The sequence below is a fragment of the Xyrauchen texanus genome, chromosome 13 (genome assembly GCF_025860055.1).
Source record: "Xyrauchen texanus isolate HMW12.3.18 chromosome 13, RBS_HiC_50CHRs, whole genome shotgun sequence".
Classification (NCBI taxonomy): Eukaryota; Metazoa; Chordata; class Actinopteri; order Cypriniformes; family Catostomidae; genus Xyrauchen; species Xyrauchen texanus.
In genome coordinates, this window is record NC_068288.1 from 23477230 (window position 1) to 23503523 (window position 26294).

Below are 26294 nucleotides of genomic sequence, written 5' to 3' on the forward strand. Positions count from 1 at the left end.
GCCAAATTACACACACAAAAAAAAAACAGGAAAAAACAAAAACAAAACCTCTCACACTCACTCACACACACACACACACACACACACACACACACACACACACACACACACACACACACACACACACACACACACACACACACACACACACACACACAGCTAAAATCTAATTAAAAACAAAAAAAGTTTATGAAACTGATGACTTGGACCAAATAATAACAAAAAACAGCCAATAAGTGCCCAACATAGATGAGAACTCCTTCAATACTGTTTAAAAAAGCATCCCAGGGTGATACCTCAAGGAGTTGGTTGAGAAAATGTCAAGAGTACATATCTGCAAATTCTATGCAAAGTGTGACTACTTTGAAGATGCTAAAATATAACAAAGTTTTGATTTATTTTGGATTTTGTTTAGACACAACATAATTCCCATAGTTCCCCATTTATGTTATTTCATAGTTTTGATGATATAAAAAGAATGAGTGTTTCAAGGTAGTCTCACACACACACACACACACGCACGCACAAACGCACCCACACACGCACAATAGTAAAAATAATAATAATAATAATAATAATAATAATAATAACCACACACATTTAAACTATGCCCCTCCACTGCCCCTCCCCGAAAGCCTTCCAAAAAGGTCAGATAGATTCCCCACTTCATATTAAACACCCCAGGTTGCCTAGCCTACTATCTGACATCTCCTCAAATGCTGCCACCCTGCCCATCTCTGTTTACCACTCCCGAAATGAAGGTGCACCAGCCAAATTCCATCCCCTCAGAATGACCTGTCTACCAATCATGACACTGGCTAGGACCCAATTTCTTGTAAACATTCTTGTAAAATGTATTTATCCCCTATACTAATGACCGCCCTATCGCCTAAAATACAGAGTCTGGGGCAAAATGAAATTTGAGTGCCCAATACGTCACACTTAAAACCCTCAACCAGAATTCTTGGATCTTAACACACCACCAAAAAACAAGAGTCATGTCCCCATCTTCTGATTGGCATTGCCAGCAGGTGGGAGTCTTTAAGACCAAGCCTGTACAATCTAGAGGGGATCCAATAGAATTGATGTAAAATCTTGAATTGCATAAGGCTCACCCTTGCATCTCTAGATGCAGACTTGACGTTTTTTAGAATCCTAGCCAACACTCCCTCCTCCAAAACCAATTTTAAATCTTTCTCCCATAATCTCTTGATAGAAGTTAAAGCTCCATCACCCAGACTCTGAATTAGCAGGGAGTAATACACTGATGCCTTTTCCAAAAGCAGTAATCACTACTTCCAGAATATCTGCCACTTTAGGGGGGCGTATGCTACTCCCAAAAATAGTGCAAAGCAGGTGGCGCAACTGAAAATACCTAAAGAATTGAGACCTGTGAATCCCAAAATGTTGAACCAAATTTTCAAATGGTCTCAACACTCCACTCTCATAAAGGCCACTTAGCATATTAACCTCCCTCACAATCCACTCTGTCCAGCAGAAAGGGGACTTATTAATACATAATTTTGGGTTCAGCCATATGCTCGAAGAAACATTTATATAAATGTCTGATTTAAACACTCTGAACACTTCTGCCCATACTGAGTGCAAATGCAAGATAACGGGGGTGTAACTTCTCCGGTTAGTTTGATAGAAAGGCTTTGCAATGGCAAAATAGGGGGATTTCTGTTCAATACAAAACCAGGGAGGGGCTCTCTCAGGTGGAAGTGACCAATGAGCAAAATCTTTGAGACCGATTGCATAAAAATAAAAAATATTAACCCCACGCATGACAGCACCAACTGGAGTTCATCCCTCTAAACTCAAACAGTCCACGTACGCCTACGAGAGCCCCCGTGGCAACGTTGCCATTGGATTGCTCAAGTCCGGTGTTTCTATACAAATTTTTTAATTACACAACAAAAGATAATCCATAAAACAAAATACAGCCAAAAGGCAGAATAAACACAAAGAGCATGTAGATTCATCCACAACACTGTCCCAAAGGTGTGTTACTCCATAAAACAAACTCCAGCCGCTAGGCGGAACCAGGACAAAAAGAAAAAAAAAAGGCACTCAGTATCCTCGAACAGTCAAACGAATGTTCAGTGGGCCGGCTCACTCGGCTGCTACATGAGTGCAACAAATGACCTAAACACTCCAATGTCTTGCAAGATCAACTCCACAAAACAAACTCCAGCCAATAGGCAGCATAAGCACAAAGAGCTTGCAGATTCATCCACAAAACTGTCCCGAAGGAATGTTATCTCCACAAAACAAAATCCAGCACAAAAAAAAAAAGAATCACGGAGTCAGCTCACTCGGCTGCAAAGTGAGTACCACAAGATAACTTACTCCACTGACTTTATGGAGGACATCGCTTGCTGTGGGCATGTGAATGTTTTCCGGCCATCCTTAGCATCAATTCAATCTATCATAACCGGGAATATCAGTGCAAAAGTGACCTTACGTTGATGTCAAGGTTTCTTTCATTCCTTGAATTGATCCCCTTTCTCTCATCGAATTTGCAAAGTCTGGGAACAAGAAAATGCTGTGGTTTTTCCAAAAAAGCCTTCCTTTACTCCTCGCCTCATGAAACAAGATCTTTATTGGATGATCTCAGATATTTGGCCAGAAATGATCGGGGCCTGCCTCCCTCCCTCCCTCCGCAGCTCGCCAAGAAGGAACCCAGTGAGCTTGCTCGATTTCCAGCTTATGGCCCGTTATGTCTAGCAGATTTGGAAAGAACCGTCTAGGAAATTCACCATATCCTGCCCGCAGGAATACCGACAATATGGACATTATTCTGCTGGCTATGGTTCTCCATATGGCTCAGGGCCTTCTTGGGGGTCAGCTTGAGCACATAAGTGTCTTTCAACGTCCCCAGAGCCAAAGGATTTTTTGATTCTTTGACATATTGTTCTCCTAGAACAGTTATGGAACAGTGTGTATTGAATCTCACCGATTTAGGTCATTAAAAGTGTTAAAACTAGCAAAGAGCACAGAGCTCGCCATTCACACGTCCGATCCTCGCATGGCGCCATGTGTCTCCCGTGAAATCTCACTTTTAAATTTGTACAACTGCACAGATATTAATTTAGTGTGATGGGATTATTTTTACCCACACCATTATAACACATGACTGCAATTATCAGACTGATTTGAACAATATTATTTTATTAGGAATATTATGAGTGATTTCAGCTGTTCTGACAGCTAAAATATGTAGGCTAAGGGATAACTGTACAACTAGGGCACGCATTCAACAAGGCCTTAGAAGATGGAACACTGCTTATCAAACAGGGTTTCTGCAGGTTTAAAATAATCAAGTCATGTTTTCCATTTAATGAGTTAATGGAATAAAAATAGCATGATGAATAAACATTTACCTACAAGTTATACTAAATTATTAAACTTAAAGCATCGTGCAGGGACATCCATTTCAAAAACAAACTGTAATATTATAGTACTGTAATGTAATATTAAATTATTATTATTTAATGTTAATGTTAACAGTAATATTTCTGTCATTTTTTTTTATGGTAAACTGAAGACATTTGTATGCTTATCAAGTAGTAATGCGATTTTACATATTGATTGTAAATTATTCCAAAGTAATTTAATCTACCACAGTGGAGAGACGCGCTGTACTTCCTTGTGCGCACAACATCAAAGAAAGAGAACGTAGTTGCAGAACGGTGCACGTGTGCTCCCGTGCTGACGAGACGCCAAACGCAATGAAAACTGTAAAAAACATTATTCAAATTCTAAATAATTTTAGATTGTTTATAACTGACAACCACCGAAGCAAAAATTAATCATTTTCTTTGTTTATAACTGACAACCACCTTAGGATAAATCAAGCATTTTCAAGGAACATTTTCAAATTTCAAGCATTTTCTAAACTTTCAAGACTTGTCCGAACCCTGTCTATCTCTAAACTGAAAGAAAGTTAAACAACCTCATTAATCAGACGAAGGCCCTTTCAAAATCTACTGAACAACCCAGACAGCATTTTTGGGGATAATTAGAATGTTTTAAAAACTATACACCCAAAAATTCTATCTAGGAGGGAAGATTCATGGTCTTGCCTTGCCTGAATTTTCCAACATTAAAAACAAACAAAGACAAAAAGAGGAATTTATGGTGGCAGGAAATGTCCAGAGGATTTAGAGGATAGCAGACATGTCTGTGTTTCTAATATACCTCCAAGAAGCCGGTGTAGGCCCTGACTGGCAGGTGAAATTTTGATGCATTGGTGATGAGGAGGATGTTGCTGTCGATGTGGATGGAGGGTCGTACTGGTCGGAACAGAAGGGAGAAAATGTAGCGCGACTCATGCGGAAGGATAAGTACCGGCGTGCTGAAATTATGCACCTGAAAAAAATAAAAACACAAGCAACAGTCATGTCTAAAGGCCACAAAATTCTGTCACAGGTATGAACACATTCAATTCAAAATCTGGAAGACTGACTTACATTGAACATGGTCTTGGCCTCCTCAGGCAGGGACACATTGTGGATGCGTATGGCAAAGTTGAAGGTATTGGTGAGGTAGATGGGCCTGTCAACTGGATCTACAGGGCTGTCTCTGATGTGGAACAGGGTGGCTGTGTGGTCAAAGCCCAGGTACCTGAGGGAACGTCGGAAAGCCATCCGAAAAATGGCTGATTTAAATTCATTGTGAACTAGTTAGTGTAGTTACTGTAGTTGGCAACTCTAATCTACACTGGTGAATATGAGGAATGCTTACCCTTCTAAAACCTCAGCTTGGTAAGGGATTTCAAGTTTTGAGTAGCTTTTCTCTTTTGCCTTCACTGTTATTTTCCCAGAAAACTGGTCTAAGCTTCTTGCATTTAAAGCTGAAAGCATCAAAAACAATGAACATCTGTAAACAAATACTTTCCTCCATGTAAAACAATGGAAACTGATGTCTAAAAAATTAGCAAACACAACAATGACTTTATGGGTAACAACAGATAATAAAAGATGGTTAATAACAGATTTAAAAACACAAAAACTTCTACCACCAAAAGCGTTATAAAATTTTGACTTGTCAAACTGAATTCCTCACTTTTTTAATATTTTGCTGAGATTAACATCAAATCAATACAGAGCCATGACAGATGAGTAATCTATAAAATGATGCTGTAATAGACCAATCTGGATTAAAAGGTATCTTTGCTTTCAGAGATCCTGTTCTAATACCGATAACTCTGAAAAGAACAGTACATACCATCAAAGCTAATACTTGCGACTTTGGTATATCGGCTCTCTCCAGCTTTTAGTGTGATTTGCTTGAACTCAACTGCAACAGCTTCATTAGATGGAGTTGGCCGAACACTCTGAAAATTAGACACATTAAGAACCCTAAAAAGCAAACTTTTTTAAATGAGTTTAACCGAAAACCTTGCCAGACCTATTAAAAAAAGCTTACCATGATTGATACGTCTTTTGTTCCTGAATTTAACAGATGCAAATTCAGTTGTTTTGGTCGATCTGTAAAGATGAATTGAAACAAAAGAATTGTTACCTTTTTTTACAGTGTCTGTTTCCTGCGAACTGATTTGCCTTTCCTCAGAACCTGCAGTCAAATATATTGTAAAAAGCACACCTTGCGATCGAAGTGTACCAAAGTCCAGCATCTCTGTAGAGGAGTATATTCCAGGTGCTGGGTAGATGCATTAAACATACACAATGAGTCAGAGCTAAAATAATACTGATTATATGTTATTAGTCAGACAAGATGATCAGGGTGACTCTAACTGACCTGTGGTGACTTCAACCTCTACAGGGAGGATTATAAACTCGTCGTCGTTGGACGCATTAGTTTTAATTCTAATAAAGGCTGTGTGGTTGTCAGCATCTCGAGAGGAGAAGCTGGCTCTCATTACGCCCTTCGTCTCAAATGGAGCAATCTCCTATAAAAACAAAATTGTGCAAATATAAATCCGAAAATGAATAATACAGAAAAGTACTTTAAGTATGACCAGATGGTCATTATCTTCTAAAGTGATATAATAGGTTTGGGTGAGAAACAGATCACCATTTAAGTCCTTTTTACTCTAAATTTCCACTTAAACTTTCACTTTCAGATATGAAAGTGAAACTAAACAGGCACCACATGTGACTTTCACATGTAAAAGTGAAGATGGGGATTTAGAGTACAAAAATACTTACATTTTGATCCGTTTCTCACCCAAACCTATTATATTGCTTCTGACAATATGGATTTAAACACTGGAGTCTTATGGATTAATTTTATGTTTCCTTTATGTGGTTTTTGGAGCTACAAAAGGTCTGATCACCATTCACTTGCATTGTATGGACCGAGCGGAGATATTCTTTAACAAAATGTTGTGTTCTACTGATGAAAGAAAGTCATACACATCTGGGAAGGCATGAGGGTGAGTAAATGATGAGAGAATTTTCATGAGAACAATTCCATTAAATGTACATATAGAGCCCTAACATGTAAATATTAATTTTAATTGGCAAAATTTGGGGAGTTCATTAAGAAAGGGAGCAAGCTAGGAACTAAACAACTGCTGACATCTCTATCCTGTACTATGACCATTATGTGTCCATGTGTCCTTGAGCCAAGCACTTAACCCCAGACAACTTCAATGATCTTTACAAATGGTCTACTGTCAGTTAATCTAGATGTGCAGATTTGAAGAATATTTTGATGATTACCCATAATTGTTTGGTGCCACCCTGCTGTCCAGTAGGCAGCTCTAAATGTAGGTCTCCTCCACTGGTATACATTTCTACAACCTAAATCCAAAAAATCACCACATTGAAGAGAAGACTTGCATAATATATACAAAATACCAATTTACATGACTAAAACAAGAAACACAGGTATTCTTGAAGTAGAATTTTGTGCACCTGGAGTGGTTCACTGTGTGGGTTGAAGATACTTATGAGTGGTGAGAAGCTGCTATTTACTGGAACTCTAGCCCCTACAAAGGGCCTGAGTCTGTAAGGATTTGGGATACCCACACCAAACACCTAAACACAAGGCAACTCATATTCACAGATCATTTCATTAAAAGAGGCAAACATGGAGTGCATGAAACCTTTGTACATGACGGTGCATATAATTTACCTGGTATGTAAACACTCCATGATGTGATGTGTTAATAAATAAGGTATTTTCTACATTCCCTACTACTCGAGCTAGAAACACAACATCAAATGAGGTGTTACCTCCAGGTGGAATTATCTGTAAATAAACAATGGTGGACAATATTACATTATGCATACAGATTACATTAATAATTAAAACAATTCATTTTGGGCTGAATGTTATACAGTATTTAAGAGTGCCAAAAAGCATTAACCAAGGTTCCCACTCTTTTCAAGACAACATTTTCCAGGAAATGTTATGTGACACACAGATGAAATATTTAAGCAAAAAACACACGTGAAATATTTAAGCAAAAAAATTTTTATTATTTTTTTTATTCCGTATTCGACAGTTTAATCAATTTATTCATCAAAGTGGTGTCTAACAAAATGAATTTAAAACGTTAATTAAATGAAAATAAAATTATTTTAATTAATACAATTTTTCAACATAACATTGCATTATTTTTATCAAATGAAGTGCTTTTTTACTAAATCCTCACAGCACAATCCGAAACAATACTGGAGATAATTTTGTCAAATGAGGTTCTGCACAACAGAACAACACAGATGTTTAATTGCATTAAACATCATCTTTTTTTCCCATTTCACACGTCCTTTTAAATCTAGCTTATATTTTGATGGTAGTTTCTCAACTTTGGATAATCAGTTTGCTACATGTCCCAGTGTGATAATTAAAGTCCAAAAAGCTATTTTTTTATTAAAATAATAGATAGTCAATTTGTGCTGCACGCTTCAGAGTGCTCAACTCACCGTCCTCTACTAGACACATACACACACCCAGAGCACACGTGATGCTCATGAGGTGTTTTCAGCATCCGAATTGCCAGCTTCACACATTTATTTTAAAGCATGCAGCACATGAAGATTATACTTTTTTTTTTTTATTAAATCGCTGCCTTTTGTGGTTTATTAATCACACTTGGAGATATTGAGATTTTAATTTGATTAATTGTGCATTCAAACATAAATTTTTGTCCCAAATATGTACAATTCTGTGGCATTCCACATCTTCTAACAAATGCAATTTTTATGACAGGATTCAGTGGATCAATCATGTTTTCCACATTGGGCAAATCATAGGGGCCTACATGTGGTAACGGCAGTGTAAGCATACCGAAGTGTAATATTTTTAAATGGTAGTCTGACCATCGTCACAAATGTTCGGTGTATACAAAACAGCAGTGTTGGAACAAAAATGACATGACTTTTTCATGACTGAAAAACTGCATTACAAAATTCCAGGTTTTCCATGATGTCCAGGACACGTGGAAACCCTGATTAACGAAGAGTAGCCTAAATTCCATGCTGACCTGAAGCCTAGCCAGGCACATGTCATTAGCCAGGGCAAAGTGGAGCTGATTTATGCAGGTGTCAGAAACAGGTGGGATGTGTTTAATTTATAACCACTTGGAGTGTGCACACACTCTTTACACATACGCTAAAAGCTTTAATTAGAAGATTCAGCGAGGCAAAAGGCCTGCTGTTTCTCTAATGTGAATGTGTGTGTCAGGGTGACGGTCAGTGACTAGCGATTAGCGGCTGACCGATATGGGTTTTTTAATGGCCGATGCCGATATCCAGAGAGCAGGGTGTCAGATAGGCTGATACAATTCCGATATTGTGTGAAAAAATAAATGAATAATATTTAGCACTATATTTACTCAACTTCACACAAAACTAAAAAATATATATTGTATGGTAGATAATAGTTTATTTTGATATCTGTTTAATCATCAATTTTTGGTAATTTATTTGGACATGAAGACATTGTTAATATATTAGGAAGAAGGAAATAACAGTACACACAGTAGTCCAGCAACCATGGATGGCATGTCCACGTTAGCAATCGCATTTTCTCAAAAAAAAAACTGAAAACCAATAGTACCTTCAGTGTATAGTGAATAAGACTTATACTTATAGCACACGTGATGCGATGTACTTTTACCTTGGGCTGCATCCGAAAATGTTTGCAGCTGACTTGCTACTTTGCTGCCTGATCAGTTAATGGCTTAACTGACATCTGTTTTGAATGAATGGAACTCTGAAGGAAACTGGTCTCCGAACAGTTTGAAAAGCACCATATTTTCATCGTACCTCCATATACAGCCTCCGGAGGCAGCATTTTCCTGGTTTAGGACACAGCCATGAAGTTGTTCTCACAAGCACGTGCGGATCCAGCGCACGCCTCAATCTCCTGACAGTTTAAACTACCTGGATTGCCTGCTTGAATTGACACGGAGTGACCGTCATTATTGTGAATCAGTGGAACTTTTGATCCTGATCCTTAAGTTTTTGTTTCTGGACTATAGAATTCGAGCTTCAGGAGGAAGATATTAGAGGAGCACTCGAAGAAAAGAAATGCTGATTTTCGTGAGGTTCGTGAATGTGTTTAAATGACATTTCTGCATATTTCCAAACGGTATTTAATAAAAGTTGCATTGATATTTGTGCTTTTATCATTAGAAATGTTATAGGGAACTGATGAGGAGAGACAGTTAGAATACGTGCATTAGAGGTAAATAAATAAGTGCTTCACAGGATGCTGGATCTGCTCAAGTTGTGTGAGGTTGGTTTATTACATCTTTTTAAATGTGATATGCGCATATTTGCAGACGATATATGATATTATTTTTACCGATATTTGCCTTTTTATCATTAGACAAGACAGTTAAAAGTCACAGGGAACTGTTGAGGAGAGGGAAGGAGAATGAAACAGACGAGCACTTTTAACATGAGCTCAAATGTGTCTACCTGCAGACTGTTTAAATGACACAATGCTGCACACTGGTCTATTTTTGTAGTAACACGATGGCTCATAACAACAAAACGAACCGTGACTGGCCGTTTACATGTCTCTTCACATGGAAGCAGGCAATTTTCAGTACCCTCAAGAAACAAATCAGCCAAGCTGGAAAATGTATAGGCAGATGTCGATAATGAAAAAGTCAGAATATCATCTGATTTTTCAGCCTCTGCGATATATCGCTCGCCCACTACTTCTAATATAAAAAAAAATTGTTAATAAAAATAATAAGTTAATAGGTGCCCCTAACTAGTGTCCTAATCAGATGAGCTGTGGTGTTTATCAAAGGGCTCTTTGAGGTTTAATCATGTTCTGTGCCAAACAGGAAGATGAAACCTCAACCACACACATCTAGCAGCAAGGCACACAAGCTAAAAGAACATATTTTCTGTACTTTTTTGTTACATTTGAACAGGAAGTACCCATAAACCAAATGGTCTCCACACGTTTTAAACCATACCTTGGGCCTCTCTACGGTAAAAACATGGTGCAAAACACACAACAAAATACTTACCCTATTCTGAAAAAAGGATGCATGAAAATGTGATGTTGTTGCTGATATTGATATTAAACTTATTTCTTCTGAACTTGGATTGTGCAAGTAAACTTTTTCCATTTTTGGCATTCCAACTGGCCTACAGATAAAGACAAAAGAACATATAAGTAAATCACTGAATATTCAGTCCTAAACTTGACCTCTAAAAAAAAAAAAAAATCAATGGCTTAATTTCGAAGATGACTATTTGACTTACAAAATAAATTTTTAGTCTTATTCAAATCACAATCAGATAAATGAAGAAACTCTATTCAGTACACAGGCAAAAGATCCTAAGTGGCTCAAACCCTGTTATCCGGCCGTTTGTGGTTACCAAACTGGGTACATACCCTTAACACTTTAAATTCAAAAGCTGTCAAAACGTTCTTGTCACATTCTCTACATCCAAAATAGAAATACAGAATCAAAAGGCAAATAACTTAACTTTAAGTACTGCTTTGCAGTGAATGTTATCAGCAGGCAATTACGGTTCATGATTTAGGCTGAGCTAGTAAAGTATCTGAGGTTTCTGAGCTTTTATTGCTTGCATCTGGGGAGACAGGCCTCACCAGCTCATGACTGTGCAGCAATTCCCTATGAACTACCAGAGATAAGGGGTCTGTTTAATAAAGGAGTGGGAGAAGAAGGACGGGCAAAGAGAATTAGATAGAGAATAATGCAAAGAGAGAGCAGTGGAGCAAGGGTTATCTGGAGGAATGCCAGCATAAAATCTAACATGCCCATCATGGATGAAGACTACATACGTAGTTAGCTTGTTTTACCACACACTGACAGTGTGTTCCAAATGGCATAAATTATATAAATGCAGGTAAATTAGAAGACAGTACAGGTCATTTAGAAGACACAATAAGTACAGAATAGTACAGATAGAAGTACAATAAATGGCAGCCATACTGTATTATTGGTCCAAACATAAGTGCTAAAAATTACTATTTCAAAAGGGCCCTATGAAACAAACACTTTAATAGGGTTCATCTGATGGACACATTGCTCCAAAGATTCTTTGCACTACACCAGAGCCTCTCAGTCAGGACCCAAACCTTTTTTACATTAAGTCAATCCATAAAGTTTTGCCAAGTATAAAGTCAATCACAAAACTGACAGTTTCCAATCTAAATTCTGATTGGATAAGCAGTGTTTGAAGCTGTTGTGTAATGCATGTATTAATACAAGTTGTTACATTGCTTGTCAATGTTGGTTCTTTTAACTGAAAAGGAAATGTTAGCTCAAATGTTTTGCCTCAGTCACCATTCATTTTCATTCCATCTTTCTTTGCATATTGAGCCTAACATCTTTTATATTCCATGGAAAAACTTGATTTGGATCCAAATCAGTGAATAATGACAGAATGTTTATTCTTTACTGAACTAAAGGAATTTGTGTCCCTGTGAGGGGGACACAACTTTTCTGTGGTAAAACTCACTGAAGTGCAAAGCCTTTCAAGCTTATTGCTTTATTAAAGCAGCTGCATGCTACCCTCCAAAGTTCTGACTTTGGTGCAAAGGTGAAGCCTTTGTAGGAAATATGGTATAGTATTCTACTGAACAGAACGCACACGAGTCAGAGGCTGTAGGTATCACCTGACCTGCTGGCTGCATGAGGAGTGAGCTAGGGATGGGTGCATCGATCCTAAAGTATCGATACTTCTGATACAGCTGTATCAAAAATATAGATCCTGACAAAAAATATTGATTCTAATATTTGTATTTTTTTTTTTAACAAGGGATATTATTATTTAGTTACCATGAACAAAAATCATAAGCTTCAAAGTGAAATAAAATAGATCAGGCCATATTAGCAAATACTTGTGCAGGATGGGGATCAGTGCCTTGTAGGGGGAATGACAGAAAATCAGAGAAACAGCTTCTGGAGTAAATTCACAACAAAATAACAAAATATCTAAAGGTGAAATTACTTATTTCTTATAATTGTTGTTAATTAGTGTGTGTGTGTGTGGGGGGTCTGAAACCATGGTTTTACTACAATATTATTGTATCAGTAAACATGGTTAACTATGTTGTAACTAAATACCATGGTTAAACTATAGTTATATAGTTTAGTGTTATGAAATATGTCACAAATGACAAAAATTACCAACTTCTGCAGAAAACCACACCGCATTACTTAGATTAGGTCATCTAAATGAAATGTTGTAATCTTGTCAGTGAATGGTTGTTGTTGTTCCAATAGCAAGCTGGGTAGATGTTATTGTAAAATTACTAAAAATAAAACTAGCAATTTTTATGAACAGACATTTTTGCAGTGCTCATTTGTAGTACATGTATAAGGTAAAATGCATATTTTAGGTGCTGGGACTGGAACGCATCAATAGGGGCATTTTGAAAAAACAAAAAACAAAAAAAAATGCATATCTTCTAAAATGTAACCGTGTGTCGGGTCGAAACACACCATAACAGCTGTTGATCCACTTTAACCAGAGACTGTCCCCCAGGATAACAAGGATATCTGAGGTTGCATCACATTTGATCCAATTCTATTTTCATATCTATGCATTATATTACATTGTATTTTGAACATTAAAGCAGTTATCTCAATCAAGAGCACTATTATGTTTGTGTTTCATGAATTACAAGTGAAACACGACAAAATATATATGTTTACAGCTTATTCACTCTTAAAGGTTTTTTATCTGGGCCTTTACTTGAAATGAATATGATATGCGAGTGAAATAATATGTTTGTATTACTACTAACTGTATGTTTGACAGTATGTGTACAGTAAATAATCATATTTCATAAGTTATTGAAATGGAACACTTCTAATTTTTTCAGCAAATTAAAAAGCCCATATGCATTTTAAAGTCTTAAAAACGACACCCCTTTTGTGTTATTCAGGTGAGTAGTTATTCATTAATTTGATGATTTCTTTTTCAGCACAGAACGTCAAAAGTATGTAAAAATATTTATGTAGGCTATTATTATTTAAGCCACTCAAGAGCAAGCATACATAAATTTCCTCATTTATTTTCTGCCTGCAATATAAATAATATGCCTTAAATAATACGTACCTAAATTTCGACATGTTCACATACTTTAAACATATTTTTTATGCTATAATAATTTAATAAATACTTTTGGATCCAGAAATTATATTGCTTTTGTTTATTTATGACACACATAGTTAGCATTTTGGCTGTGTACTCACAGAATGACACAGACACACCAAGCCACTAAATGGAGCCTACGGCAGCTCTAATGTATAATAACATGTTATAATTCCTGTACAATTGTTTCAAACAGTTTTATGTTTAATACATCACACTGCTACTGCTTGAAACTTCATGTCAACAAGCCATGTACCGTTGACTTACTCTTCATGAAAGTCCAGCAGTGGAGGCTCAAAGCGTATAGGTCTGCTGTTCCCCCTCTGAGAGGATGCACTGCAAGAGAAAGGGACACACAGTAAAAAAAAAAAAAGACAGTAACCAGCAGAGACACGGCTTCTTGGATTTCAATGTGCTTTTTTCTCTCAATCTAAAAACACACAGCATATGATGGCCTGTCGAGGATCAAATAATACCTCTACGTTTCCCCCCTGGCAAAGAGACACTATACCCTCACACACAGGGTTGCAAACAGGCTTTGTCTGGCATGGAAGCATCAGGTTTACATCAAACATTAAAGTTCAAGAAACCAAGTCTTTAATCTCTAAGAGATCTGGACAAATGACAAATAACCAAACCACATATATACAAACATGGACAAAGTATCTAATGTAAAATCTGGTTATACCTACACTGGCGGCCAAAAGTTTGGAAACATTTACAGATTTTGCACTTATGGAACCTTTATTTCACCAAAGTGGCATTCAACTGATCACACTGAATAGTCAGGACATTAATAACCTGTAAAATTACTATTACAATTGAAAACAAATTCAGAACTTGTTAAACTACTTCAATTCTCATCAAAAAATCTTCCACGTGCAGCAATGACAACTTTGCAGATCCTTGGCATTCTAGCTGTCAGTTTGTCCAGATACTCAGGTGACATTTCACCCCATGCTTCATGTAGCACTTGCTATAGATGTTGCTGTCTTGTTGGGCCTCACGCACCTTACAGTCTAGCTGATCCCACAAAAGCTCAATGGGGTTAAGATTCATAACACTAACAATTATCTTTTGTCCAATGTCTGTGATTCTTTGCCTGCTCTACCCTTTTCTTTTTCTGTTTCAAAAGTTGTTTTTTCTTTGAAATTCTTCCCATAAGGCCTGCACCCCTGAGTCTTCTCTTTACTGTTGTACATGCAAATGGTGTTGAGCGGGAGGAATTCAATGAAGTTGTGAGCTGAGGATATGCGAGACGTCTATTTCTCACATTAGAGACTATGATGTACTTATCCTCTTGTTTAGTTGTACATGTGATCTTCCACATCTCTTTCTGTTTCTAGAGCCAGAAGTCCTTTGTCTTTGAAGACTGTAGTGTACACCTTTGTATTAAATCTTCAGTATTTTTTGGCAATTTCAAGCATTGTATAGCCTTCATTCCTCAAAACAATGATTGACTGACAAGATTCTAGAGAAAGCGATTTCTTTTTTTTGCCATTTTTGAACTAATATTGACCTTAACTCAAAAACAATCACAAAAGACAATGTTAAGCTTCATTTAATGAACCAAATAGCTTTCAGCTGTGTTTGATATAATGGCAAGTGATTTTCTAGTACCAAATTAGCATGATTACTCAAATCAGGGTTTCTGCAAGCTTGAAGGAATTCAATTCATGTCTCTTTTTTTTTTCTCCCCAATTTGGAATGCCTAATTCCCAATGCGCTCTAAGTCCATGTAGTTTAAGCTGTGAGGGATAGACTTACCATCTCTTCAATGGCATGCACAGTATAAAGCTATAAATTGCTCCTAGATCCCATCTGATTTTCCACAACTCATGTTGTCTGGAGTTTTTGTCTACTGAGTGTCCTTGAAAATATATTGTTCCAATGTTTTATCTGCGGAACGATCCAAAAACACTTTAAACAGCATTACAGCCCATTGATGAGACTGTACGTCTATCCCTCACAGACTCATAGTCATTCTCATCAAAAATGTAATATGGCACTGCTGAGAACAAGGTATAGCATGTGCTGAATAACATTTATATATTTTTACAATTACAAAAAATAATAGTATATTTACAATATACAAATACTTTAAAAGCTCACCTGTATGAGTCTATATGAATTTCTCAGCCATGAAACAAAAAATGTGACGTTAAGCAAAACGTTTAGTCTCAGTCACCATTCACTGTCACTGCATCTTGTTTTTCATTCAATGTAAGAGAATATTGACTGAAGCCACCTAATATCCCCTTTCGATATCAGTTGAAATAAGAAAGTCATACAGGTTTGCAACAGCATGAAGGTAAGTGATGACAAATTTCATTTTTGAGTGAAACGTATCAAGTCAAAACTCGTCAGTTACCTTAAAAATTCCCATTAAAGTTGACAATATGTATTGAAAATGTTAACAGATTAAATTATGAAAGAGAACTGTGCTGCATAATAAGTTATGATGTATGTTGAAAACAGATTATATACTAAATATTAAATATAAATAAGATATTTTCATATGTATATGATATTACAATATTTATATAATTATACTATTATTGTTTTGTATATTATTACAATTTCTTTTTAAATTGACTGATTCAGATAGCAGAGAAAATACCTTTATGTCAGATTTAGAGAGATGGAGATGAGAGATATAACAGGTGTAACTCTGCAGCAGAGTAGTGCTGTTATAATCTTGTCAAAGGTGATGCAAAATAAGGAAGTGCCAAGATTTGAAAGGCATCAAAAGACCGCTCCAACCTTGCACGCTTGCAAATTGCAACGATGACAGCTTTGTGGATTATAAGCAGGAGCAACAGCGTTAGCGCATCGCTTGCTTACAGAGATGCAGAATAATGCCATTTGCATTTCTCATTAACGAGTTTATACACGTTACATCGTAAAGTCAGTAAAAATGTGATTCCCTGCACGAGTTCACACTAACCTCAAGCGTCAGCTGCTGGATGCACGAGAGAGAGAGATGATTATGACAGATTCTGCTGTTAAGACTTTTTATAGCCTTAAATTTTAAAAAGTATATTTAAGCCATTTTAAGGAACTGCGGAAACCCTGTGATAAGGTGTTGGAGTGATGGCTGCTGGAAATGGGGCCAGTCTAGATTTCATAAAAAAAAAAAAAATTCAAATAGTGATGGTGCTGTTTAGTAATGTCCTAACTATACTTTGTGTTCAGTTGAATGCCACATCGGTAAATTAAAGTATACATTTTCTTCTAAAACAGCTAAATCTGTACATTATTCCAAGCTTTTGTATACCAGTATACATCTTTTAAAATATTGGAAATCTTGACAGAATTTCAATTGCAATTTTCAAGACTGAATCATGATCCCATGCATTGTGCTACATGAGCTGCATGAGCCAATTCTGCAAGTCTAAGAGCCCCCGCTCCCCACTCTACCATATTTGATTTAACAATACTCTCCTCGCATATCGGCAAGGCTTGTACCTTGCAGCCTGAATAGTGGAAACAAATCTATGTTAAATGATACGGTCCCTCGGGTAAGATATCATTGATTTTAGGGTGTGCCCAACTAATGTGGCCCAAGGTATTATTATGTTTTGATAAAAGGCATACATTTGACTTCCTCAAGGATATGGTTTTTAGCTTTCAGTTGCATTGTACTGTCTTACTGAAAATTTAATCAAAGCATGAAATTCTCGGTTTTGGGTTTCGTGGAAAAATGTCTCAAGTTGTTCACTACAGGTTGTTTGACCATTTTTAATTTCCCCATTTTTTTTATTTTGAGTGATTACCTCCATGTATTGGAATTGCAAAAACCACCAGCTTTTAATTTTTACTTTACTTGGTTTAACCACAATGGCCATCTTTGTGTCATGGCACACGATACATTTTGGTTATACAGCTGTTTATGGAAACCTCAGTATCTCGACTCAGTATGGTCCTAGCTCCTTGGAACAAAAACTGATCTCTAGAGCATATTACAAGGTACATGTACATATATAAACATCTGGCACATTTTTGTTCCTTAGACTTTCTGAAATGAATTCCTAATGTAATTCTTAGGATTGCTCAATTTTTAGGGTCAATTCATAACGGGAAGGGTTCGAGTCTCAGTCTTACATTTTCTACGTGGTAGCTAATACATTTGCATGCAATACATTTCAGGTTTGAGACAACAATGTTTTTAAATTCCCCTAATTTTTGGGTTAAATATCTCTGGTGGGGGACCAGATAGGAACCTGACATTGTCACAGAAATAAGTCCTCTATAGTAGCATTCTGCTGTAAAAAATTGGAGTTTGAGATTCAACTGCTTACAGAGCTAGGGCTATTAATTAAATAAATAAAATCAGCATCCAGAGGTAAAGATGGGGAGATCAACATTTTTGAACGGAGGCCAAAATGTTGTGCTAGCAGGAGCATCAGGAACTGTCTGTGTCTGCACACAACATCAAAACATCAAGCTGATAGTTGAGTCAGCAAAGCTAAAAGTGGACTAAATGGACCTACTGGAACTTCTAGTCTGTGACATAAACAGTTATGACTGCATGCTTAACAAGTGTGACCAGTGTCCAGGTATAGAGGACTTACTGCAGATACTCGAAGAGTCTGACAAAGAAGAAACACTTCCTGATGACATCACCTTTAAGCAGTGGGTTATGAATGACAGAGCAGATATGATCACTGTCATTCTCCCTGGGGATGAATTCTCCTGTTTCTCTATCTGAGAAACTCAATGCGTTAAAGATAAACCATTGGTTGAGGACAGCAGTGTGGAAAACGGTGATGTTTTTGTAAAATTCTTCCACCCACCTGGACCAAGAATATTATTCAAAATACCTACAGAGGACAAAGTGTGGGTTCCTATGAATAATGTTCTCAGAAAACTGACACCTGCCAAATTGAACAACTGTCACCCAAAGCTCCCACAACATTTAAGGGAGACTGAGTGAGGAAATCTCACAGCTTCCAATTAAGCATGTACATGTAAACATGTAAAATACTGTTTATTTTTGTTATTTGTTATGCTTGTATTACATCTGTTCATTTCTGAATATGTATGAATAAAGTAGTCTTTTCCCCACATTTCTACTAACCCTAGCTCTGTAACCAGTGGAATCTCAAACCGTTTTGCGATACTCTTAGAACAGCCAATGGTAGGTGCATGCACCATGATGCATGCAGACGGGGATGAAATTTGCATCACTATTGTGCGCAAAAGGATCACCAATGTGGATAACCAAAGTATACTTTGGCCTTAATAGTCGGTGCATCTCTAATATCTCTAAGAAGTGAGTTCCACAATTGGAACTCCTAAGCCGTTAAGTGTGGCCAATCCTGTCTTAGAAACTGTTGCCATCCTCCATTTCTCTGACAAGTGCTTGCTTTTTTCCCCCAAGAGTCTACAGGAGTAAATATTGAGAAGAGCATGCCATAAATTAAACGGTGTCATTCTTCTTTGCCAAATGAGCATGTATAACAACAGCAATGACCCCAACATTTGCTCCAACGTAAATTAAAACAAATATTATAACTTAACATTCATTCATTAATTTACATATTGATTAAGGTCTTAGTAAAGTTGATGGTAAATAAAGAGATCACAGCATCATAGTGAGTGTGTTATGAGACACATTAAATTATGCTTTTCTCTTTTTATGTGACTGTGATGATCATTTGCCTTGATTCTTATTCACATTCTACACAGTTCTCAATCAAATTACAGTGTAATTTAACAATTCCTATTACAAAACAAATCTGATAAATATGCTTTACAATATCACTCTTCATTCCAGACAACGCAAGAATGTTGTCAATTCCATTTATGAGAATATTAAGCCAAAATAATGCACCTTTAAATTGCAATATCCCATTCTTTCCTATGGGAAGTTCGGCATAGCTTGACAGAGCAAGCAACGAGGGGGGCGGAGCTTAGCGAAGGGTCAATTTTGGAGCAAAAGAGGAGAAAACCCTGTCCCTCACAAAACATGAAACATGTCAGCAGGATAGCTAAAATACTGGATTTAATGGAGTGAAGATCACATAATGGGGAATAAAGAATTAAAAGATTATGGTAGAACTTGCTGGTGAAGTGTGTGTAACTTTTATATGGGCAAGTATTGAAGTAACACAGGGTTTTCTATGTGGTTATGAGGCACAGCTTCTTTTTCAATATCAACATAAACTCTTAATGGCTCTTAAACCATGGAATGGAAAGTGACAGACACATTCAGTGACAGTCCCTAACACAGCTAAAAGAGTGTCAACCACTTCCCAACTGCAGTCTGTGTGTGTGTGAGACGGCAGGGCAGAAAGCGAGAGAGAAAAAAAACAACAAAAAAAAAAAACACACCCTGATCAGCTGCAATAAAAACAGCATTATCTGAAGACACAAAGTTCATTATTTGTTCTGAAAGCACACAAATACACTGTCCACCTATGAGCAGAAGACAACAACAATAACAAAGTTTAATATGCCTATTAGCAACTAGAACACACAGCTCTACATTTGTGTACAGTAAACAGATTAAGCTTTTTGCAGTTACAAATTGTCTGACATACTCAAAGCAACATACACAAAATATGCAAGATTGCATGTCTCAGTACACACACGGTACAAGAACAAAGCAGTATTAGCTTGTTTCCTCATTTTCTCACTAGTGCTAGACTTGAGCCTGGTTTCCACCGTCTCTATAAGGGTATGTCTGTTGGCAATAGCTGAGGTGACGAGCCATTCAACACACAATTAGCCAATGAAAACCAGCCACCGCTCATGTATACAGCTCAGCAGGTTGGCCAATCCCCTGCACTGGAAAGCTTTGATTGGCTGAGCAAACTACTAGTCCACCTAGTACACAAAAAATACTTTTCAAGTGGAGCCCCTCTGCTAACATGTTAAAAAAGTGTTAGTCTTCATAAATGTTACATATCAACTGTATATGGGTGGTGTTGACTGGGATGAAAAATAATTACCTGAACTCTGTTCCAATGAGTAAATTCACAGAAGTAATTAAATTGCCACAGCAAAGACACAACATTCATTCATCCATTGATTAATTTATTGATTCATTCTCATTGCACCCTTCTAAGGAAAACCCTCCTCTGTTGTGTACTAATTTACTGCAAGTCTATGACTGCCAAGAAAGTACTAATGTGAATTTGATTGAATCAACTTAAATATGAAGAGAGTCCGATGAAATGACAGAGGCGGCTTGTAGTTTTTGCTAGTTTTTTTTTTCCTTTCTTTTTTCCCACATGCACAAGAATGTCTCATAGTTTAGTGGGAAAATTCAGTTCACATGTCTTGTTAAATACAGAAAAATCTTCCCTTGGCCAGTCTAATGTAAACCACATGCCGACTCTGGCTTTGCCCCAGGATGTACAAAATTATGTATGCAGAAAATTTGAGGGTGAATAAAAATAAACCCATACCTTTTTTGATGATATGAGCTAAGATCAATATCAGACTCTGTCTATAAAAAGGAAAGAGAAAAAATTGTTTTGAACAGTTACAGCACAGCCAATATGCACAACATATAAATCAAGACATTGCTCTCTAGTAAAAAAAGAAAACCCAGATGTATGGTGAGAGGTTCACAAGGACTAAAAGCACAAAGAGGTGGCGGACAATTTTATTTGAAAAATGTATGGCATGGAACTGTAACGCAAGCCGCATGCTATGGTAAGTCACAAAAACTCTTGAAAGGCTTACCTGCAAGAGGCCTCCTTCCCCAAAGTGTAATACTTCCAGGATGTTGTCTGACTGTATGAAAGCTGTAGACAGACAGAGAAAATTCTCATGAGGTTTAGGTATCAGCAAACAATACCATGCAGGTTGATGATTTGAGCTCTGTGTGTGCAAGTGGATGTCTGGGAGTATATCAGATTTGGACACAGTTACACATCAGGCAACACAAAGTACTGAAGAGACAGTGAATCATTAGAGACATTTTTTGACCATTCACTGTCTGGATATGCCTCAAGTGAGTTTTTGATGAAGGACTGAACAGAACATATGCTTTCACTGTCATTTGTGGCCTAAGAGAGGCTATAGTTGCTATGGCTTCCTGAAAATAAATGTTTGAAGCCAGAAAAGATCAAAATAAAAAGCGAAATTGAAATGCATGTAGTCAACAAAGTTTAGCCCAATCTGAATTTTGATCTTTTAAGTGAGTAGCTTCAGCACTTTCACATGAGTGTAGAAGAAAATGTTTTCTAACGGTGTCCTCAAAACAGGAAAACAACCACTGATAACACTAGGGCTGCACAGTTTTTCAGATTTTTCGATAATTAGAATTTGCATTTTGACACAATTTGCTTATTTATCAAGAAATCAAGATTTTGAAAAAAAAAACATTGCAAACGCTGCATTTAAACATGTTGTAAATCCACAAACGCTGATATAAGGAATACGGAAGAGAAAAAGAATTCACAGCACTTGTCTTAATGCCGCTTCCAATCTGATCAGCTGCACGTGTGTGGCATGCTCCAAATGAACGTGATCGGTTAACAACACGGAGACTGATATTAAAGACAGCGGTAATATTTTCAGTACGACTGTAGCTCAGCTTCATCCATCATGCATATATAAATGCAGCAAAAAAAAAAAAAAAAAAGAAACATCCCTTTTTCAGGATAATGTATTTTAAAGTTCATTTTGTAAAATCCAAATAAACTCTACAGATCTTCATAGGAAAGGGTTTAAACAATGTTTTCCATGCTTGTTCAATGAACCATAAACAATTAATGCACATGCACCTGTGGAGCGGTCATTAAGACATTAACAGTTTACAGATGTAGGCAATTAAGGTCACAGTTAAAATAACTTCAGACACTAAAGAGACCTTTCTACTGACTAGTTGAAAAAACACCGGAAGAAAGATGCCGAGGGTGCCTGCTCACCTGCGTGAACATGCCATAGGCATGCTGCAGGGAGGCATGAGGACTGCAGATGTGGCCAGGGCAATAAATTGCAATGTCCGTACTGTGAGATGCCTAAGACAGCGCTACAGGGAGATAGAAAGGACAGCTGATTGTCCTCGTAGTGGCAGACCACGTGTAACAACACCAGCAAAGGATCGGTACATCCAAATATCACACCTGTGGGACAGGTACAGGATGGCAACAACAATTGCCTGAGTTACATCAGGAACGCACAATCCCTCCATCAGTTCTCAGACTGTCTGCAACAGGCAGAGAGAGGCTGGACTGAGGGCTTGTAGGCCTGTTGTAAGGCAGGTACTTACCAGACATCACCTGCACCAACATTGCCAATTGGCACAAACCCACCTTTGCTGGACCAGACAGGACTGGCGAAATGTCCTCTTCACAGATAATTCGCAGTTTGTCTCACCAGGGGTGATGGTTGAACTTGAGTTCATCATCGAAGGAATGAACGTTACACAGAGGCCTGTACTCTGAAGCGGGATCGATTTGGAGGTGGAGGGTCAGTCATGGTCTGGGGTGGTGTGTCACAGCATCATCTAACTGAGCTTGTTGTCATTGCAGGCAATCTCAATGCTGTGCATTACAGGGAAGACATCCTCCTCCCTTATGTGTTACCCTCCCTGCAGGCTCATCCTGATATGACCCTCCAGCATGACAATGCCACCAGCCATACTGTTCATTCAATGCATGATTTCCTGCAAGACATTAATGTCAGTGTTCTGCCATGGAGAGCGAAGAGCCTGAACCTCAATCCCATAGAGTGTGTCTGGGACCTGTTGGATCGGAGGGCGAGGGCTAGGGCCATTCCCCCCAGAAATATCCGGGAACTAGGAAATGCCTTTGTGGAATAGTGTGGAAACATCTCTGCAGTTCATAACAGCAATAACTGGAAAATCTGGTGCAGTCCACGAGGAGGAGATGCACTGCAATACTTAACGCAGCTGGTGGCCACACCAGATACTGACTGTTACTTTTGGGACGCATTATTCCATTTCTGTTGGTCACATGTCTATGAAACTTGTTCAGTTTATGTCTCAGTTGTTGAATTTTCTTATGTACAAAAAAATATTTACACATTAAGTTTGCTGGAAATTTGTGGGTTTCCTATGATCCATAAAAAAAAAGTATCAAATACTATCAAATCATTTGGATAGGCTATATCTGGGAGAATCAAACATCCACCGCTCCTTTTGCCATGATGATTCATATAGATTGCAAATCATTGCTTTGTTCTGTGACGTGTTTTAAGTGTACCGCATCTATAGTCAATATTTGGCAAGCAGTAATTTTGATAAACTTTGTGAGTTGAATTGTAATGATAAATTATTTCATACTGCTGTGGTGCTCAGCGTGAACCGCTAGAGGATACGTCTCTATCTGCAGAGGTTTATGAATAAACACACAAATTGTTTGATACACAATGAGTACTTTATGGATAAACGTGATTATTTATAAATATTTATGTCTAGACAACTTTCTAGATTTGTTTTAGATCAAATGAATACCTACACTGGCTAAGAAGTAATTTGCAGTTTTCTTATTTTATTCTATTATTTCTGAACATCTGGGTTTATTAGATTTTAATTTATTTTCCAATATGTTGACAACTTCCCCCTGTGGTGGGGGAAGGCACACCAGAGTGAAGAACACTTGCACCTCTGCGAGTCCCGTAATTCAGCAGTTGTAGATGTCCTAGAGAAGGTGACTACACCTGATGCTCACAAAATGACACCTAACATCTTCTGTGTCCCACGTTCCCGTGCCACTCATGGTGCACAGTATATGTGTTTTTGTGCAAATGATTGTCATCATGCTTAAATCAGCAAAAACACAGTCACAAGTTATTCTACAAACTGAACAAGTGCAGACCAGCGAACAGTTTGCTTTCACACTCATGCAAACCAGACCACAGTTCCATTGAAACCAAACACGGACCACATCATACAGGTCGTCTTGGGTTCTGTACCACAGTCCGCTCCCCGGTTCGCAAAACAGCTTTCACATTACCAATTCTTCATGCTCCGTTTTGGACTAAATTGCCAGTGTGAAAACACCCTAACTGCACAAGCAGGATATCTGTAACAAAGACCAAGGTAAACCAATGAGCAGACATCAATACTTTCAGCTAATAAAATTCTTCTTGTGCTTATAATAAAACAAAACATCAGAAGCCTTTTGAGCAGACACACTAATTAGGGAACAGCATACTGCATTTACAGGTTAACAGATGGGTAAAGGCAAGTCTTCTCAGAATGGCCGAGTTCTCATTTTCAGCTTCATGTCAGTCGACTCACAGTGCTATTATTAGTTTGCAGTTCTGTAACTCTAGTGAAGTTTATAGTGATAGAGGCCGGTCATGCTCATGCAGCTCAAAACATTCCTCGTATACACTTTCAGTGGTACACAAAACACGCATCACTTTCCACACCACATCGCGTTACTTCATTTAATTAACTTAGAGATGTGTTGGGTCTACTTAATTAACAAACATTCATGAATCAAATCTTGTGTTCAGTGCCAATTGTACCAAGTAACTAAGTATCGATTTTGTCAAGAACAACAACATTTAAGTGATTCACTTCTAGTCAAAGAAAAGGTTTTTGTTGATTTAAACAAGACCTTAAAAGTTTATATTAAGTTTCATGTTCGCCAGTCAAATTTGCAGCTTTTCCAAGATAGGGTAACACTTAACAATAATGTTGTATTTGTTAACATTAGTTAACTAACATAGTTAACATGATCTGACAATGAGCAAGACTTTTTAATATTGGATGGTGTTAATTTCAACATACTGATACATTTGTTTTATAAAAGCTGTAAAGTGACCATTAATGCACAATTAACTAACATTAATTAACAATTAGATTTTTACAAATTAAGATTAACCAAGATTTATATATTCTGCAAAACAATATTGTTCATTGTTGATTCTTGCTACCTAGGTTAATGCATTGTCTATTGTTAACAAGTAGAATCTTTTTGTACAGTCATGTTACCCATGATATGACAAATGGATTTCAAATAGATATCAGAATCAATAACAAGTTCCACAGTGAAAGATAGTAAGGCTATGAGATGCTTGCCAGAAAGAGTTTGGCAGTTCAATCCTTGAAAGCATCATACACATCAGAGATCCATTACCACATTTACATGTAACTGCTCTTAAAAAAAACCCAGAGAGTCAAGAGGCAGAATCATGTAAAAAATAAATAAATAAAAAAACTCCTGAAAGTGTACCGGTGGCTCAAAACGTTCCCATGATCAAACATTATTGCCTTCAGCACAACTCAATCGGGATTTTTCCTGAGTCAAAAACGGTCTTCAGCAGTGACTGATGTATATTGTCATCCAGCCACATGCTCGGAGGTGGTTTATTACATAATTGCATTTAATTAATAGCCTAAAGTGCACTCATAAATATTCAGACCCCTTCATTTTTTCATATTTTGTCATGTTCCAGCTTTATGCTAAAATGCTTAAAATCATTATTACTATTTTTTTTTTCTCACATCAATTCGATTGGGTTAAAGTCTGGGCTTTCAGAGTTGTCTCTAAGTTGTCTTGGCCGTGTGCTTAGGGTCATTGTCCTGTTGGAAGGTGAACCTTCGACCCAGTCTGAGGTCCTGATAGCTCTGGACAACTTTTTCATTAAGAATATCTTTGCATTTTGCTGCGTTCAGCTTTCCTTCAACTCTGGCCAGTCCCCCAGTCCTTGCCACTGAAAAACACCCCCACAGCCTGATGCTACCACAACCATGCCTCACTGTTGGGTTGGTATTCCGCAGGTGAT

The 26294-nt window shown here is 37.4% G+C and overlaps 1 protein-coding gene across 2 annotated transcripts in view; it reads right to left on the minus strand.

The window, feature by feature from the left end:
* Nucleotides 1-26294, minus strand: part of LOC127654175 (transmembrane protein 131-like) — a 72787-nt gene that overhangs the window by 36195 nt on the left and 10298 nt on the right. The window contains exons 2-15 of one of the 2 annotated variants that reach the window (XM_052141227.1): nt 21270-21331; nt 20990-21030; nt 13842-13910; nt 10469-10589; nt 7108-7224; nt 6888-7010; nt 6693-6773; nt 5767-5914; nt 5611-5667; nt 5434-5495; nt 5233-5341; nt 4750-4858; nt 4476-4629; nt 4204-4374 (exon numbers count right to left, since the gene is read on the minus strand). In XM_052141227.1, coding sequence (XP_051997187.1) covers nt 4204-4374; nt 4476-4629; nt 4750-4858; nt 5233-5341; nt 5434-5495; nt 5611-5667; nt 5767-5914; nt 6693-6773; nt 6888-7010; nt 7108-7224; nt 10469-10589; nt 13842-13910; nt 20990-21030; nt 21270-21331 — 1424 coding nt within the window. Of the gene's footprint in view, nt 1-4203; nt 4375-4475; nt 4630-4749; nt 4859-5232; nt 5342-5433; nt 5496-5610; nt 5668-5766; nt 5918-6692; nt 6774-6887; nt 7011-7107; nt 7225-10468; nt 10590-13841; nt 13911-20989; nt 21031-21269; nt 21332-26294 lie in introns of both variants that reach the window. The other variant, XM_052141226.1, reaches the window with a different exon arrangement.